The sequence below is a fragment of the Oncorhynchus kisutch genome, linkage group LG2 (assembly GCF_002021735.2).
Source record: "Oncorhynchus kisutch isolate 150728-3 linkage group LG2, Okis_V2, whole genome shotgun sequence".
NCBI lineage: Eukaryota > Metazoa > Chordata > Actinopteri > Salmoniformes > Salmonidae > Oncorhynchus > Oncorhynchus kisutch.
Window position 1 is genome coordinate 28,671,114 of NC_034175.2, and position 19,036 is coordinate 28,690,149.

General features: G+C 45.3%; 1 protein-coding gene across 4 annotated transcripts in view; it reads left to right on the plus strand.

Moving 5' to 3' along the window:
• The window catches only part of mms22l (MMS22-like, DNA repair protein), a 36,833-nt gene that overhangs the window by 14,416 nt on the left and 3,381 nt on the right, over nucleotides 1-19,036 (plus strand). For all 4 annotated transcript variants that reach the window (XM_020452660.2, XM_020452686.2, XM_020452668.2 and 1 more), the window contains exons 14-24: nucleotides 6,189-6,695; nucleotides 12,620-12,816; nucleotides 13,126-13,276; nucleotides 15,308-15,447; nucleotides 15,998-16,143; nucleotides 16,722-16,881; nucleotides 17,165-17,310; nucleotides 17,456-17,667; nucleotides 17,895-18,061; nucleotides 18,224-18,320; nucleotides 18,638-18,805. In XM_020452660.2, coding sequence (XP_020308249.1) covers nucleotides 6,189-6,695; nucleotides 12,620-12,816; nucleotides 13,126-13,276; nucleotides 15,308-15,447; nucleotides 15,998-16,143; nucleotides 16,722-16,881; nucleotides 17,165-17,310; nucleotides 17,456-17,667; nucleotides 17,895-18,061; nucleotides 18,224-18,320; nucleotides 18,638-18,805 — 2,091 coding nt within the window. The remainder of the gene's footprint in view (nucleotides 1-6,188; nucleotides 6,696-12,619; nucleotides 12,817-13,125; nucleotides 13,277-15,307; nucleotides 15,448-15,997; nucleotides 16,144-16,721; nucleotides 16,882-17,164; nucleotides 17,311-17,455; nucleotides 17,668-17,894; nucleotides 18,062-18,223; nucleotides 18,321-18,637; nucleotides 18,806-19,036) is intronic.

Genomic DNA, 19,036 nt, shown 5'->3' on the forward strand with positions numbered 1-19,036 from the left:
CCATGAGGTCGAAGGAGTTCTCCATAAAACATTTCTGTAGCATTGAAGGTCCCCAGGAACACTGGACTCCATCATTCTTAAATGCAAGAAGTTTGGAACCACCAAGACTCTTCCTAGAGCTGGCCGCCCAGCCAAACTGAACAATCGTGGGAGAAGGGCCTTGGTCAGGGAGGTGACCAAGAACCCTGATGGTCACTCTTACAGAGCTCCAGAGTTCCTCTGTGGAGATGGGAGAACCTTCCAGAAGAACAACCATCTCTGCAGCACTCCACCAATCAGTCATTTTATGGTAGTTTGGCCAGATGGAAGCCACTCCTCAGTAAAAGGCACATGACAGCCTGCTTGGAGTTTGCCAAAAGGCACTTAAAGGACTCTCAGACCATGAGAAACAAGATTTCCTTCACTCTGCAGTCCAACTCATCCCAAACCATCTCAATTGGGTTGAGGTCAGGTGACTGTGGAGGTCAGGTCATCTGATGCAGCACTCTATCACTCTCCTTCTTGGTCAAATAGCCCTAACACAGCCTGGAGGTGTGTTGAAAACAAATGATAGTCCCACTAAGCGCAAACCAGATGGGATGGCGTATTGCTGCAGAAGGCTGTGGTAGCCATGCTGGTGAAGTGTGCCTAGAATTCTAAATAAATCACAAGTGTCACCAGTTCCTACCGTTCTTCACAGTAAAGTAAACTGCCTGCTACTCAGGCCCAGAAGCTAGGATATGCATATAAGTGGTATATTTGGATAGAAAACACTCTACATTTTCTAAAACTGTTAAAATGGTGTCTGTAAGTATAACAAACTTATTTGGCAGGTGAAACCCCGAGGACAAACCATCCAGGATTTTTTTTTGAAGTGACAGTGTCTTCAATGTGTTTTCTATGTGGATTTAGATTTCTAAGGCACTTACTTGCAGTTCCTATGGCTTCCACTGGATATCAACAGTCTTTAGAAATTGGTTGATGTTTTTCCTTTGAGAAATGAAGAAGTAGCCATTTCCTATCTGGGTGTACAGCCAAGTGTACTGTTGTGGTTGGGGCGCGTGACCTGAGAGCTCGCTCCACTTTCATTTTTATCCACTATTGAACACAGTGTATCCTGTCTTAAATTTGATTTATTATTTACGTTTAAAAATACCTAAAGTTGTATTTGGAAAGTTGTTTGAAATGTTTGGACCAAGATTACAGGTCATTTATTAGATATTTTGTAGTCATGTTGCACGAGACAGAAGATCTTCAAAGTGGCTCGATTTCAGCTTTTTTCCATATTTCCACCTCTTTCAGGAAATGTTCATAAGTTCTCATTCTTGGTTGATAATAGTTAATGCTCTCCTGTTTGTGTTCCTCCTCTGTGACCAGCTCTAGCACAGAATCATGAGCATTCTTAAAGTCATTGAGAACAGCATGAAATGCTTCAAGACTCTCATCCACAGTTTCAATGTTTCCTCCATCAACAAGAAGGGCTTTTATTTCATTCATTTTGTGTGTACACACTCCAAGTTTGCCTCTCCGGGCTGCATAGAGTGAATTTAGATGCTCCTCTGCCCTCTCCAGTGGAGTCTTATTTGGGATCTCATCCTCCATCATTCACTTTTAGTTCACTCAATTTACAATGATACAGTTGTTGGTTTTTGATTGTTAAACGTAATGCCCATTTAGACCTCCTTTAATGCTTTAAAACACAGTCCTCCATTTCAGCATATTGACCCATTTTGAATTGCACATGTGCAAGTTCGGCATTTCAGATGCGTTTTAAACATTTCATCCCATTATAAGTTGTCCCTTTAATGAAGTTTAAACACGTAGTATCTTTAGATCCTTAGATTGCATTCGTTGCATTGATGCATTGCATTTCCACGTTAGGCCAAATATTAGACATAAGATTAGGCTACATTGTGCGTAGGATCTGTGTTTCCCAAACTTAAACTTCTTAATTGTTTTCACAACACTGTGTTTTGAATTCCATTCCCAAGTTTATCAAACATTCCAATTAAAAGCACATTTGCGCTTCCATAATATGCATGATCAAACGATCGCATTGAACAGGGCAGCTCATTCATTCTTAGTGGTTACTCACGGCTGGCGAATTGTCGGAGTTCAAATCCTTCCAAGCGAGCTGTCCTTACGATGTGTCCGAACCGGAGATTTCCTTCCGATAGTAATCATTCAGAGTTTTTTTGACTTGAATGTAGTGGCTTCCTTTCGTCTTTACCATAGCCACTGCCCAAGCCTGAAGCGGGGTTGTTTGGTACGCATACAGTCCACACTCAAGGTTTCCAAACGGCCAAACATTCAATGACATCCAGGGATATGGTGCAACAAAAATGTTTATTCTTCTAATATCTAACAAATAAATGATTATCCAATCAACTTAAAGCATAGAATACTTGATATGGAAAATACATATTATTACATATAGTCAAACTATACCGCTCCCGCATCTAGCAAGGACTCCCTCTCCTGAAGGCAAGAGGGGGGGCCAAAAACGGAGTTACACTAACAACAAATGAATATATCCCAATCAGGTAAATATAAATCATAAAGGTACGTACCTAATATTTCATCATATACATTCATATTTAATATATTTACACAAATATACATGGAGCTCCGTATGTTTAGTCTTTTATACAAATATGTCCAAATCGGCTCTAACATAAGGCATGAATTATATAGTTATTTCTGAGTTTTGTGTCGCGCCTGGCGGGTTGAAATGTGATTGTCAATTGTTTGTTTGATGGGGTGCTGTCCTCAGATAATAGCATGGTTTGCTTTTGCCGTAAAGCCTTTTTGAAATCTGACACGGTGGCTAGATTAACAAGAAATTAAGCTGTATTTTGGTGTATTGCACTTGTGATTCTATGAAAGTTAAATATTTCTAATAATTTCTTTTGAATTTTGCGCCCTGCAATTTCACAGGATGTTGTCGAAACGTTCCTCTAGCGGAACCCCTAGCCATAAAAGGTTTTAAAGTAATGATGGACAGTCGTTTCTCTTTGCTTATTTGAGCAGTTCTTGCCATAATATGAATTTGATCTTTTACCAAATAGGGCTATCTTCTGTATACCACCCCTACCTAGTCACAACACAAATGATTGTCTCAAACACATTAACCTCTTGCTCCTACTTGAGACATTTGCGTCCCAACTAGACATCTGGAAATGCAAATGCGCTACGCTACATGCTAATAGCACTCGTTAAAACTCAAATGTTCATTAAAATACACATGCAGGGTATTGAATTAAAGCTACACTCGTTGTGAATCTAGCCAACAAGTCAGATTATTAAAATGCTTTTCGGCGAAAGCATGAGAAGCTATTATAAGAGAGCATGCAACACCACGAAATACCTGAATGCTACGTAAACAAAAGATTTCGCGTAGCCGGCGCTACCCAAATAGCATAAATAAAATATAAAACTTTCATTACCTTTGAAGATCTTCTTTGTTGGCACTCCTATATGCCCCATAAACATCACTATTGGGTCTTTTTTTCCGATTAAATCGGTCCATATATACCTAAAATAGCCATCTATGGAAACTGTGTGATTCAGAAAAAAACACTGTTTGAAAACGCTACGTCATTTTTTTAAATTAAAAAAGTCGACGATAAACTTTCACAAAACACTTCGAAATACTTTTGTAATCCAACTTTAGGTATCAGTAAACGTTAATAATCTATCAAAATGATCACGGGCGATGTGTATTCAATAGCTCCACGATTTCAAATCATCTTCCAAAAATCTCTCTTCCAAACCTTCCAGTCGGAGACCGGATGGAAAGTGATCTCCCAGGTTGGTTTGCCCAAGAAATAAACAGCCCGAAAATGACGAGACTGGCGACATCGTGTGGAAGCTGTAGGGATTGCAACCTAGGCCATAAGTAATATGGTTTCCATTTAACAAACAATGGAACTGGCGGATTGATACTTTTTTCAGTTTTCAGTGACCAGATTTTCTTGCGCTTTTCACTGAAACACACGCTCTGTTCAAGTCACAGCGGTGATTTAACCAGTTTTAGAAATGTCAGAGTGTTTTCTATACACACATGCTAATCATATGCATATACTATATTCCTGGTATGAGTAGCAGGGCGCTGAAATGCTGCGCGATTTTTAACAGAATGTTCGAAAAAGGAGGGGGTAGGATGAAGAGGTTTAAGAAAGAAATTCCACAAATGAACTTATAACAAGGCACACCTGTTAATTGAAATGCATCGATAAATGTTCGCTAAAGTTCATATTTATATCAAAAAATCTGTTTACATTGGCACGTTATGTTCAGTAATGTTGTGCCTCGAAAACATCTGGAGAATTTGCATAAAGCCACATCAATTTACAGAAATAATCATCATAAACTTTGATAAAAGATACAAGTGTTATGCATAGAATTAAAGATATACTTCTCCTTAATGCAACCGCTGTGTCAGATTTCAAAAAAGCTTTACGGAAAAGGCACACCATGCAATAATCTGAGTACAGCGCTAAGCCACAAAAACAAGCCATACAGATACCCACCATGTTATGGAGTCAGTAAAAGTCAGAAATAGCGTTATAAATATTCACTTCCCTTTGATGATCTTCATCAGAATGCACTCCCAGGTATCCCAGTTCCACAATAAATGTTTGTTTTGTTCGATAAAGTTAATCTTTAAGTCCAAATACCTCCTTTTTGTTAGCGCGTTTAGTTCACCAATCGAAATTCACAAGGCGCGGGCAAGTCCAGATTAAAAGTTTAAAAAATTCTATTACAGTTCGTAGATTGATTCTATACATCGTTTGACATGTTTCTATCTTTAGGATCTTTTTATCATAAATCTTCAATCATGTTTCAACCGGACAATTCCTTTGTCTTTAGAAATGAAAAGGAACGCAGCTCGCGCTCATGGCTGCGAGCGTGAATTAGCTCAAGGCATTCTGCCAGACCCCTTGTCAAACAGCTCTTTTTTGCTCCCCCTTCATAGTAGAAGCCTGAAACAAGGTTCCAAAGACTGTTGACATCTAGTGGAAGCCTTAGGAAATGCAATATGACCCAATTTACACTGTATATTCGAAAGGCAATGACTTGGAAAAACTACAAACCTCAGATTTCCCACTTCCTGGTTGGATTTTTCTCAGGTTTTCACCTGCCATATGAGTTCTGTTATACTCAGACATTCAAACAGTTTTAGAAACTTCAGTGTTTTCTATCCAAATCTACTAATAATATGCATATATTAGCTTCTGGGCCTGAGTAGCAGGCAGTTTACTCTGGGTACGCTTTTCATCCGAACATGAAAATACTGCCCCCTATCCCAAACAGGTTGTAATTGACTTGCCTAGTTAAATAAAGGTACAATAAAAAAAAAATTAAAAGCTGGTTGAGAGAATGCCAAGAGTTTGCAGAGCTGTCATCAAGGCAAAGGGTGGCTACTTTGATGAATCTCAAATATAAAATACATTTTGATTTTGCTATAACACTTTTTTTGGTTACTACATGATTCCAAATGTGTTATTTCATAGTTTTGATGTCTTCACTATTATTCTACAATGTAGAAATGAAAGAGTAGGTGTGTCCACACTTTTGACTGGTACTGTAGATTTTCCAAAGGTCTGCATCAGTGGCTTGTAGGCTATGCATGAACGCCAGGAGATGCTAAATGTGTTTATTTAAATTAACGGTCAATTACCGTGAGCCCGGCAGTTATTTGCTTGACAACCACCGGCTGCCAAAATTTCATGACCGCCACAGCCCCGGGTGGTGTGTGTGTGATAGTTATTGATCTCTAACTGGTGTTGCAGTAGATTGGTTTGACTGCAGAGTGGGTGACTGCGTGCCTACTGCTGAGTGTCTGACATTTAACATGATCTCTAAAGGCATTTGTTCACGGTGCCCGTAGGATCTAACAACGATGCGCTGGGTGTTTTTCTCATACACACACACACCTGGCATGCCTCTCATCAGCACCAGAGAAGGAGTGATGGAGGAAGGTGCTGGTGGGGAGATCTACCAATAAACATTTGAAGACTTGAATTTTGGTTTGGGCGGTGCAGTCTGATCTTGTCTAGAGCAATGCAAAGTCTCAGTGAAAGATGAATAATATGTCACACATTCAATTTGAACTGTGACACTACTATCTCTTCATCTTACTATGACCAATGGGAACTCATGTCCCTTATTTCTCATCCATCTCTCTCTCTCTCGTGCCTCTCCAGGGTGTACTCCAAGTTCCACCAGCGGCGGATGCAGGAACTATCCGAGGCTGGGCTGATGAACTTCCTGCTGCTGTTCGTAGTGGTGGCCCGGCAGGCCGAGCTGGAGGACGTGGCCGGCCGGGCCTGTGAGTTGCTGGGCCTGCTCCCTCCGGACTCCCCCCCTGCCCAGCGGAGCCTGGTGTGGAAGGGCCAGCTGGCTCTCTTACTGCTCTTCCAGGAGAGGGGCCTTGACGTGGGGGCCCAAGCTAGCTGGCTGGCCGCCTCCTTCTCTCAGACAGCCAGGGAGTTCTACCTGAAGACCACAGAACCGTCTCGCCGCCTGGCCCTCTGGGGCCCCCTGGGGTCCTACCTAGAGGGCGTGGCCGAGGTGTTTGAGACGAGCGCAAGTCTCGGTCTGTCGGAGGAGAAGCTACTCAACGAGGGGTTCGGTCTGCTGCTGCCTGCCTGCCGCCAGTCGGAGCTGAGCTCTACCCTGGGCTTTCTGCAGATCGTGCTGAGGGAGTTACGGTGAGGGAGGGGGGACAAACACTCAGCAACTCACTGAGACACCCTTAACACAAATGCCCACACACACTCTACACATTGACGAGCAGACAGACGGGGTGACGGACAGACTGACATGTTTTCAGGCATTGGCCTTAGACCCTACAACTAGAGCCTGGAGTTTTTGCTGGCATGATCACGTGAAAAAACTCCTGGCCCTACCTATCAATGCTGAGATCTAGAAGCAGTAAACGGGCCAGTCAGGCCCCTGTACTGACACCTACAAAGGCAGGATTGTGCCGTCCTCTGTCCCCCCTCCATCCCTATGGTAAACCCAGCCCATCCATTGTGTATGGAGGCCCCTCTCTGTCTCTTGGGACCCTGTGGCCCCCAGGTCACCTTCAGCAGGTGTTGGCAGAGGCTTGAGTATAGTTACGGCCTCTAGGGGCCCCAGTGCGGTCACCATGGGTATAGCGGCAGGTCGTGAGTTTGTGGAGTGGAGGAGAGTGGAGACGAGTCTGGGTGAGTTCATCAGCGGGACACGGGTGTGTGTTACACGGACAACCCGATCAGAGGTCAAAGGTTTAGAGAGAAAGGCACAGGTGTAACAGGTGTCTGTCTGGTGAGAGAAGAAGTGAAAGGGTAGGACAGTGGCGTCAGGAGGGAGAGGGTGTCTGGTGCTGTCTGAATGGACCGGACCACTACAGTGTTGTGTTATTGTTCAGTTTGGATTACCCTGAGTCAGCGCTAATGTAGCAGTAAGCTGCCAGCCTGCAACAATCCTCACTTATATGAGTGTGTGCTTGCTTTGACTCTCCTGTGTATGCATGCACACATTCCCATAAACACTAAGTGCACTAGTGCTGGGAATTGCCAGGGGCCTCACGATACGGTTTCACGATAATTAAGTGCATATACGTTGTATAAGTAATATTGCGATATTGTCGATGCGATATATATTGTTTTTAAAAATCCTGATATGTAACTGTAGATTATTCCACCATCACTAAAGTGTGCTCTTCTCTTATTTCAGTCCAGGCTCCCGTAACGCGGCATATCTCGTTAGCTTCACTAATTCAAAAAACTTCCCCATCTCATATCTCGGGGTTGGAGGGCACTCATTTGCACAAACTCCCAAAGGGGACAGTGTTATGGCTGAGATCATGCTGACCCATTTAACTAAATAAAAAAGCGCTTTCTCGAATTCGTCCTGCCAAATGAAGCTTAATTCTCCTTCCTGGCAGTACTTGGTATCTCTGTGATTTAATGCGTTTTCAGTGACACAATTAACAGGTAATTATGTAGTCCGGCAAATTGTGCCTCGCCGTCATTATGTTTATTAAGAGCAGAGCGGAATCTGCACACATTAAGAGAATTATCCTGCCAGTGGCTGCGACCGAGAGAGGTGTGTGTGACAACCACTGACTCGGATGGCCGTCGCCAAGGCCAGCCGCCCGCCCAACGGCCAATCAGGAGGCTAATTCCTCACATTTCATTGCTTCCCATGATCCTGCGCGTGGGAGCTTGAGACCCCTGTGTCGCCAGAGGGGGTGTGTGAGGTCTCAGTGGTACACATTCAGTATTATATTGGGAGGCAGGTGGTGGACAATTATCTGAGATCTTAATGAAGTGCTCTCCTCCGTATCTAGACCCTACGCCCCTACATCTTGGCCCTCCATTGGACCTTGAGTTGCTCTCTTAAGGAGCAGTGGATGGGCATTATGGAGGTGGTGGGAGGCAATAGTTGTTTTCCCCTTGTCATTATTTAAGGCCCAGTCCAATCAAAACATCATTTTCCTGGGTTTTATATGTATTTCCACACCGAGGTTTGAAAATACTGTGCAATTGTGAAAAGAATGAAAATACCCGTTTAGTGTAAGAGCTGTCTGAAGATACCACCTGAAATTTCAGCCCGTTTTGGCCTGCCTAATTACATTTAGTTAATAGACCAATAAGAAAGAGAGTTCCAAACCTCTCAGGCAATAACTGCTAGTTTTCAGTTTTTCCCTGCTTCACTCACTGACAGTCCTTGCAAAATTGTTGCTTGAGAAATAGCTCTTTGCTGAGAAGCAATTTTTGTTTATTTTTATGGATGGGTATTTGAAATATTTTCACTATTACAATAATATGAAATGTTTTCAGATATCCAAATAGTATTTAAAATATCTAAAAATGTTTTAAAAACTTGGTAACTGGGCCTCCCGAGTGGTGCAGTGGTGCCACTAGAGATCCTGGTTTGAGTCTGTCGCTGCCGGCCGCGACCGGGAGACCCATGGGGCGGCGTACAATTGGCCCAGCGTCGTCCGGGTTAGAGGAGGGTTTGGCTGGCAGGGATGTTCTTGTCCCATCGAGCACTAGCGACTCTTCTGGCCGGCTGGGCGCGATGCACACTGACACGGTCGTCAGGTGTACCCTCTGACACATTGGTGCGACTGGCTTCCGCGTTAAGCGGGAATTGTGTCAAGAAGCAGTGTGGCTTGGCTGGGTTGGTTATCGGAGGATGCGCGGCTCTCGACCTTCGCCTCTCCCGAGTCCGTACGAGAGTTGCAGCGATGGGACAAGACTATAACTACCACTTGGATACCACGAAATTGGGGAGAAAAAGCTAGGGAACTGGCTTGAACTGGAGAGATACAGTTGAAGTCGGAAGTTTACATACACTTAGGTTTTAGTCATTAAAACTCGTTTTTCAACCACTCCACAAATGTCTTGTTAACAAACTATAGTTTTGGCAAGTCTGTAAGGACATCTACTTTGTGCATGACACAAGTCATTTTTCCAACAATTGTTTGCATACAGATTATTTCACTTACATACACTAAGTTGAGTGGGCCTTTAAACAGCTTGGAAAATTCCAGAAAAGGATGTCATGGCTTTAGAAGCTTCTGATAGGCTAATTGACATCATTTGAGTCAATTGGAGATGTACCTGTGGATGTATTTCAAGGCCTACCTTCAAACTCAGCGCCTTTTTGCTTGACATCATGGGAAAATCAAGAGAAATCAGCCAAGACCTGATCTCATACAGCTCAGTAAGGAGACACGTTCTGTCTCCTAGAGATGAAAGGAAAATTATGTGGAGATATTGAAGCAACATCTCAAGACATCAGTCAGGAAGTTAAAGATTGGTTGCAAATGGGTCTTCTAAATGGACAATGACCTGAAGCATATTTCCAAAGTTGTGGCAAAATGGCTTAAGGACAACAAAGCCAAGGTATTGGAGTGGCCATCACAAAGCCCTGACCTCAATCCTACAGAACATTTGTGGGCAGAACTGAAAAAGCATGTGTGAGCAAGGAGGCCTACAAACCTGACTCAGTTACACCAGCTCTGTCAGGAGGAATGGGCCAAAATTCACCCAACTTATTGTGGGAAGCTTGTGGAAGGCTACCTGAAACATTTGACCCAAGTTAAACAAATTAAAGGCAATGCTACCAAATACTAATTGAGTGTATGTAAACTTCTGACCCACTGGGAATGTGATGAAAGAAATTAATGCTGAAATAAGTCATTCTCTCTACTATTATTCTGACATTTTATATTCTTAAAATAAAGTGGTGATCCTAACTGACCTAAGACAGGCAATTATTACTAGGATTAAATGTCAGGAATTGTGATAAACTGAGTTTAAATGTATTTGGCTAAGGTGTATGTAAAGTTCTGACTTCAACTGTATATGTGCAGATGAGGATGTGCAAGTAGAAATACTGGTGTGCAGAAAAACAAATATGGGGATGAGGTAGGTAGGTGGTTGGTTGCATGGGCTATTTACAGATGGCCTGTGTACAGCTGCAGCGATCGGTAAGCTGCTCTGACAGCTGACTCTTAAAGTTAGTGAGGGAGATATAAGTCTCCAACTTCAGTGATTCAGCATTGGTAGCAGAGACTTGGAAGGAAAGGCGGCTTTGGGGATGACCAGTGAAATATACCTGCTGGAGCGTGTGCTACGGGTGGGTGTTGCTATTGTGACCAGTGAGCTGAGATAAGGCGGAGCTTTACCTTGCAAAGACTTAAACATGACCTGGAGCCAGTGGGTTTGGCGACGAATATGTAGCGAGGACCAACCAATGAGAGCATACAGGTCGCAGTGTTGGGTAGTAGATGGGGCTTTGGAGACAACGGATGGCACTGTGTTAGACTGCATCCAATTTGCTGAGTAGAGTGTTGGAGGCTATTTTGTAAATGACATTGCTGAAGTCAAGGATCGGTAGGATAGTCAGTGAGGGTATGTTTGGCAGCATGAGTGAAGAAGACTTTGTTGCGAAATAGGAAGCCAATTCTAGATTTAACTTTGGATTGGAGATGCTTAATGTGAGTCTGGAAGGAGAATTTACAGTCTAGCCAGACACCTAGGTATTTATAGTTGTCCGCATATTCTAAGTCGGAACCTTCCAGAGTAGTGATGTTGTGCGGGCAGTGATTGGTTGAAGAGCAATGCATTTCGTTCCACTAGCATTTAAGAGCAGTTGGAGGCCACGGAAGGAGAGTTGTATGGCGTTGAAGCTCGTTTGGAGGTTTGTTAACACAGTGTCCAAAGAAGGGCCAGATGTATACAGAATGGTGTCGTCTGCGTAGAGGTTAATCAAAGAATCACCCGCAGCAAGAGTGACATCATTGATATATATACAGAGAAAAGTCGTCACGAGAATTGAACCTGTGGCACCCCCATAGACTGCCAGAGGTTGTTGCCGGGAACTGGAATACGCTGTGATCCAGAGCATCCCAAACATGCTCAATGTCTGAGTATGCAGGCCATGGAAGAACTGGGACATTTTCCGTTTCCAGGAATTGTGTACAGATCCTTGCGACATAGGGGCGTGCTTTATCATGCTGAAATATGAATTAATAGCACAACTACGAGCCTCAGGATCCCGACACGGTATCTCTGTGCATTCAAATTGCCATAACCCCATACCATAACCCCACCGCCACCATGTGGCAATCTGTTTACAACATTGACATCAGCAAACCACTCGCCAGCACGACGCCATACACGCTGTTTGCCATCTGCCCGGTACAGTTGAAACCGGGATTAATCCGTGAAGAACACTCCAGCGTGCCAGTGGCCATCGAAGGTGAGCATTTGCCCACTGAAGTCGGTTACGACTCCGAACTGTAGTCGGGTCAAGACCCTGGTGAGGACGACAAGCATGCAGATGGGCTTCCCTGAGACGGTTTCTGAGAGTTTGTGCAGACATTCATCGGTTGTGCGAACCCACAGTTTCATCAGCTGTCCGAGTGGCAAGTCAGTCTGTGTATGTGTGATAGTGGCTGCATTTGGGAGAGGGGTTAAGTGGGGTCTCTAATGGTGTGTGTGTACAGCTATAAGAAGCGGCAGTGGGGAGGATTAAGTGGGGTCTCTGACTATGTCTTGTACAATGAGCCTTGATGGGTGTGAAAGGCCCATTCCGCCGTAGTAACGAGGCTAATGAATTCAGACTCTAATCGATTGTCTCGGCTCTCTCTGGATTAGATGCAACCTTGCTGGAAGGCGCGGGCAGAGGTGTGTGTCTGTGTGTGTGAGAGAGACGAGTGGGGAGCTGAAGGAGTGCCAGTACTCACCCCTGCCTCCCTCCCCTCCATCCCTCTCTCCCTCGCTCCATCCGGGCGAACGAGGGGACAGGAGGATCATCTTCAGTCTAAATGAGATTACAGCTCCTTCAGCTGCTTATCTGGGCTAATGCCAGCCGCCGTGGGGCCAGGCAGACACAGCAGCCAGAGCCCAGACTGTGTACAGGGGATCTGCCCTGCCCTGCTCCTCTCTACCCGGCACTGCACCGCATGACCTAATCCCCCCAGAGATGGGAAGAGTGAGAGAACGAAGAAGAGGGAGGAGAGAATGTGAAAGAGGAAGGAAGTGGAGTATAGATAGGGATGGAGGTGGTGTGAAAGAGAGGGAGATTCTGTGGTTCTGTTGAATAATGTTATTGGTTTATGTGTGTCCTACAGGAGGGTCCATCAGCGCAATGTCCAGCCTGGCCACTCGGCATGTCCCCCCGGTGCCTGGCTGCCTCCTCCCAGTGCCAGCGTGGGTAAAGACCGCCACCTAGCGGTTGCAGCAGCTCTCTGGGCCCACTTTTTCCCCTTCCTCCGCAGCCTGCGCCTTTCCAACACCCCTCCTGCCCAACTGGCTGATGCTGCCGCAGGTCAGAGGCTCACACTGAGAGAGGGAGAGAGTGGGAGGGAGGAGGATAAATGTTCACTGTGTACAACAATTTCACACTGTGGGTTGCACACACGAACAGTTGTCTTTCTCATAAGATAATATACGCTGTCTGCCTTTGTCTCACTGTTTCTCTCTCTCGCGCTCTCTTGTCAGCTCTTTTACTCTCAACATCTTGCATCTTTGCTTTGTCTTGACCATGCAGTGAAAAATCTTTCCATTATAGTATGACTCTCTCAAACGTATTTTCCATGGTAGTTACCGTAACATGAATGTTGACTCTCTTTTCCAGGATTTACACTGCTGGCCTTTGACCTTCCTAGCTCTGCCCCCCAAGACCTCCAGCCCAACCCCATCCAGTCCATCATGCAGTGCTTCAGCTGGGACGACATGCTTCACCCCCTGCTAGTGACTCGCTACCTACCCCACCTGCTCCAGAACAGGTAACATTACTCCAGTACATTACCCTAGTAAGCAGGGTCTGAACTTGTCCAATAGGAATGCTTGTTTTTATTTTCTGTTGCAAAACACTTTGCTACGGAGTGCACTAATGAATATGAACCATGTGTGGTGGCACACATCCGAAAGGATCATTCTGAGCAAGGTGCTGCACAAAATCATTGATCTACAAATCACCTTTGCATTCCAAGCTACTATCCATCATGTGAGCCTCCCTTTATACAGATTAGCACATCTGTGCAGAGCCTTGCTCCGGTGGAACATGCAGTCGTGGCCAAAAGTTTTGAGAATGACACAAATATACATTTTCACAAAGTTTGCTGCTTCGGTGTCTTTAGATATTTTTGTCAGATGTTACTATGGAATAGTGAAGTATAATTACAAGCATTTCGTAAGTGTCAAAGGCTTTTATTGGCAATACATGAAGTTGATGGAAGGAGTCAATATTTGCAGTGTTGACCCTTCTTTTTCAAGACCTCTGCAATCCGCCCTGGCATGCTGTCAATTAACTTCTGGGCCACTGATGGCAGCCCATTCTGCATAATCAATGCTTGGAGTTTGTCAGAATTTGTGGGTTTTTGTTTGTCCACCCGCCTCCTTGAGGGTTGATCACAAATTCTCAATGGTATTAAGGTCTGGGGAGTTTCCTGGCCATGGACCCAAAATATTGATGTTTTGTTTCCCGAGCCACTTAGTTATCACTTTTGCCTTATGGCAAGGTGCTCCATCATGCTGGAAAATGCATTGTTTGTCACCAAACTGTTCCTGGGAGGTTGGGAGAAGTTGCTCTCGGAGGATGTGTTGATACCATTCTTTATTCATGGCTGTGTTCTTAGGCAAAATAGTGAGTGAGCCCACTCCCTTTGCTGAGAAGCAACCCCACACATGAATGGTCTCAGGATGCTTTACTGTTGGCATGACACAGGACTGAGGCTAGCGCTCACCTTATCTTCTCCAGACAAGCTTTTTTCCGGATGCCCCAAACATTCGGAAAGGGGATTCACCAGAGAAAATGACTTTACCCCAGTCCTCAGCAGTCCAATCCCTGTACCTTTTGCAGAATATCAGTCTGTCCCTGATGTTTTTCCTAGAGAGAAGTGGCTTCTCTGCTGCCCTTCTTGACACCCGGCCATCCTCCAAAAGTCTTCGCCTCACTGTGCGTGCAGATGAACGCACACCTGCCTGCAGCCATTCCTGAGCAAGCTCTGTACTGGTGGTGCCCCGATCCCGCAGCTGAATCAACTTTAGGAGACGGTCCTGGCGCTTGCTGGACTTTCTTGGGCGCCCTGAAGCCGCCTTCATAACAATTGAACCGCTCTCCTTGAAGTTCTTGATGATCCGATAAATGGTTGATTTAGGTGCAATCTCACTGGCAGCAATATCCTTGCCTGTGAAGCCCTTTTTGTGCAAAGCAATGATGACGGCACGTGTTTCCTTGCAGGTAACCATGTTTGACAGAGGAAGAACAAGGATTCCAAGCACCACCCTCCTTTTGAAGCTTCCAGTCTGTTATTCGAACTCAAATCAGCATGACCGAATGATCTCCAGCCTTGTCCTCATCAACACTTACACCTGTGTTAACGAGATAATCACTGACATGATGTCAGCTGGTCCTTTTGTGGCAGGGCTGAAATGCAATGGAAATGTTTTTGGGGGATTCAGTTCATTTGCATGGCAAAGAGCGACTTTGCAATTAATTGCATTGCAGTTCATCTGATCACTCTTCATAACATTCTGGAGTATATGCAAATTGCCATCATACAAATTGAGGCAGCAGACTTTGAAAATTTATATTTGTGTAATTCTCAACTTTTGGCCACGACTGTAGAGATTGAGATCCACTACATTGCGGTCAGACAGCACAGAATCACTGATCCTCAAATCACCTCGCATCCCAAACAATAACTAATTATTCGATTAAGATTATAAATTCTGTGCCTCACCTTTCTCTAACTTGTGATTCCCTTAAACATATTTGTTGTTTGTTCTATGTCAAGCTGACCTCTCTTCCACAGTGAGCTGGTGTATTCAGTGAGCTCCGGCTGTGGAGGTTCCGTGTCGGGCTCAGCCCAGACCCTGTCTGTGAGAGCCTGGTTCCGCTGTGTTCTGCAGCAGCACATCCACAAGAACCCAGATGGCACGGACAGCAGAGCAGGTACAGAACCTCAACCTAGAACCCTGGACATCCGACCATTTATCAAACGCTCTTATCCGAAGATACGTAGTCATGCGTGCACACACTGGCCAGGCCTCACTGGTTTCCGTTCATCAGTCAGCAATGGGAAGACATCCTCAGTACGTTAGGCCACATTAAAACACTACACTTACACTTCTTGTCTATTACCATATTATGATAATTTCCCATTAGTTTCCCCTTTTTAAGTATGTGTATTTCTGTAGGTTTATTTCAGTGTTTTGTTATGGAGATGTAAGTGTGTATATGTGTGGCTCAGTTAGAAAGAGTGGCGCTAGAAACACTTAAGGTCATGGGTTCAGTTCCCATAAGGAACTAATACACATTCTAAAAATGGCCAGCATTTACATAGGCAGCCCAATTTTGATATTTTGCCCAATCAGATCAGATATTTTGCCAATAAATCGGGCAAAGAATCAGAATTGGGAAACATGTTTATCCAAAGACTGCATTTACACGTCTGCTAAGTGGCATGTGTGATTATTTATGATGCGTTACTGACTTTTTCCAGGCAGGGCTCTGGAGGAGCAGTTGTCGGAGCTCACTAGGCTCGTATTAAGGCTCCCTGAGGTGGACTCCCTACTGCAGAAGGCCGGGCTGCAGCCTGGAGCCGGGAGCAAGCTAGTGCCCAGGTCTGCTCTGGAGATGTTCATCAAGGTACTACACACACCTCGTCACACACACAGGGTAGCTTGTCATCTCACACACGCATGTGCACAAAGATATTTGCAACATGCACGATACATACAGGTAACTGCCAAAATAAAGGAAACACTTTAGTAAATGAGGGATACAAAGTACAGTGGGGCAAAAAAGTATTTAGTCCGCCACCAATTGTGCAGGTTCTCCCACTTAAAAAGATGAGAGGCCTGTAATTTATCATAGGTACACCTCAACTATGACAGGCAAAATGAGAAAAAAATCCAGAAAATCAAAGTGTAGGATTTTTAATGAATTTTTTGTAAAAATACAGCGGTTTCCAAAATGGAATTCCTCATGGAAGAATGATGTCGCATCCTTGCAATAGAATTCCAGACACTTGTAGAATCTATGCCAAGAAGTATTGAAGCTGTTTTGGCTTGTGGTGGCCCAATGCCCTATTAAGACACTTTATGTTGGTGTTTCCTTTATTTTGGCATTAACATGTATATCAACAGCACACGCTGAAAGGCAAGTCCACATTTCCATACAAATACAGCTTAAATACGTTGTCGTTTTGTATTTTCCTCTCTCAGGCTGTGGGGCGTGTGTACAGTGGGCTGCAGGTGTTGTCTGAGCGTTCTGCCATGGTCACCCGTGCTCTGGACTACACAGGGGACATCATGAAGTATATCAAACACTACCTGGTCAATAAGAGTCCTCAGGAGGGGCTGCTGCTGGCCTACTGGGCTGTGGGTGGGTGTTTGCATCACTGAGGTCTGCCCCTATCCCCTTAGGCTGTTGTGTGAATCTCTAAGGACTGGATAGGTGTAAGGTGGAGCTATGGCCATATTGCTTATACCTATGCAATCATTTCAGATCTCTACAAGTGCATATAATATATATTTGCTAGAGGTCAATTTGGTATTGGGTGAGAAGGAATCGGCGCGCTTACGAGGATCAGGATATGATCAGGGTTAGCAATTCTGCCCAGCGACTTGCTTCGAGCCTATCGCCTCAAACGTGTGTGTGTTCTCAGGGTACGTTGTGAAGCACTGGAGTCCCCTGCTGGCCACCTCCAAGGCCCAGCATCTGCTCTTCAACATTGTCAACGGGCTGCTCCTCCCTAACTCTCTGTCCGGGCTGGACAAGGCCTTGAGGGACAGCCTGCCCCTCTACCTGCAGGTGGGCCGCATGCACAGACACTCCCACTTTTGATACTTCTGACAAAAATAATCGTTTTGATACTTCTGAACGTACTAGCAGGGTTGGAGGGGGGGAAAGAAAAGTATACGACCTCTCTCTCCGTCTCTCCTTTCCTCCCCTCCAGGGTCTGTCTATAGCAACCAGTATGTCTCAGTCTCAGGGTGCCTACCTGAAGAAGCAGCTCCGGGATGTCATCTCCAAGTACCTCGACCATTTCCTGCCTGCCACGCCATCGGTTGGAGCCATAGCCAATCACCCGGTGCTGCTGGCGGCCTGCGAGGCCACGCCCACCCCGCGTGGGGTGGCACTGAGAAGGAGCATCCTGCAGGTGATCAGGTAGGGTTCTGACGCTCTGGGTAGAGATTGATCTTAGGCACAGATCCAGGAGGAGTTAACCCTGCCCATATAATTAGGTAAGGGAATGCGAAGCCAAACTCACCTTGGAGCAGTGTCTCAGGACAACTTCATCCTAATCCACCTTGACAGCCTCCTAAGAACATCTACCAAATGGCCAGGCATGACATGGCTCTCTGTCATACCTTCGTCTGTCTCTGTCTCCATAGTGAGAACTTCTTGCATTTCAAAGGCAACGCCCCTCCTCCCCGCCTGGTCACGGTCCTGGCCTTCCTATTGGAGCTGCTGAGACGGAACAATGACAGTGACCCCGCCCTGCTCACCATGCCCCTCCCCTCTCTGCTCCGCTGCCTGAAGCTGGTCAACGAGCCTCACGGTGAGAGTCCACACACAGAAAGACGCGTACGCGCAGTAATCCTATTTGTGAACAATGTGCCGAACGAGCTTGCTGCTATTGGGGGGGGGGGGTTCTTCTAGGTTTTTCGTGTGTGCAATGTGCGTGTGGTAACCTAGTCTAAAAGCAGCTGTGCGTTCACAGTGAGGAGGACCAGTACAGAGGCCCTGCAGCTGGTGGTGGAGAGATGTTCAGCCGCCGCAGGGGGTGCACCATGTGACCAGACCGTCACTGTCCTACGGTGAGCGACAGCAACTGCCGTGGCCTTTACTCTTCCTTCTCTCTGCATTCAGCGCTTGGGGTGGTGTCTATTAATGTACACCGTAGCAAAAATGTTTTTCAGACGTCGGACAAGTTCGTGGAATGCTTCCCTGTTTCACTCTGTTCAGAACATTTCCTTCCGCTTCGTGTCGGCTGAACGCGACGCTGTTCTAGGGCAGCCATGCTTTTTTTTAACCGTCACGGTTAGAATTGTACATATCCTGCGACGCTTTGTGTGTATAAAGCATGTACATTGGTGTTACAGTATCTCTGTCTTACTGTGTTCTGTGTGTTCAGGTCCTTTGTGGAGGAGAACGAGGGGTTGTATGACAGACAGGTGTACAGTGTTCTGGAGACGATAGCTGTTCTGGACAGTCATGTGGTCCAGGTCCTGATCCCTGTTCTGTCGCTGAGTCTGAGGAACACAGAACACAAGAGAGGACTGGGCAAGAACACCACACTGAGGTAGAGTTTTAAACCTGACCGTATCCCAGTCTCTAGTCTAACCTAACCTAGACATAATCCTATTTGTTAAGGTTAATTTATATTTGGAGAGATGCGGAACAACTAAGTACTGTTTCCTCTCAGAGAATCTTGTCACCCGACCTGATATAACGCTACGTCTACACACACCACGAGGAATCTTTATCGCACGGTATAAATTGCGTGTTGGCCTATACGTGTTGAAAACATTTG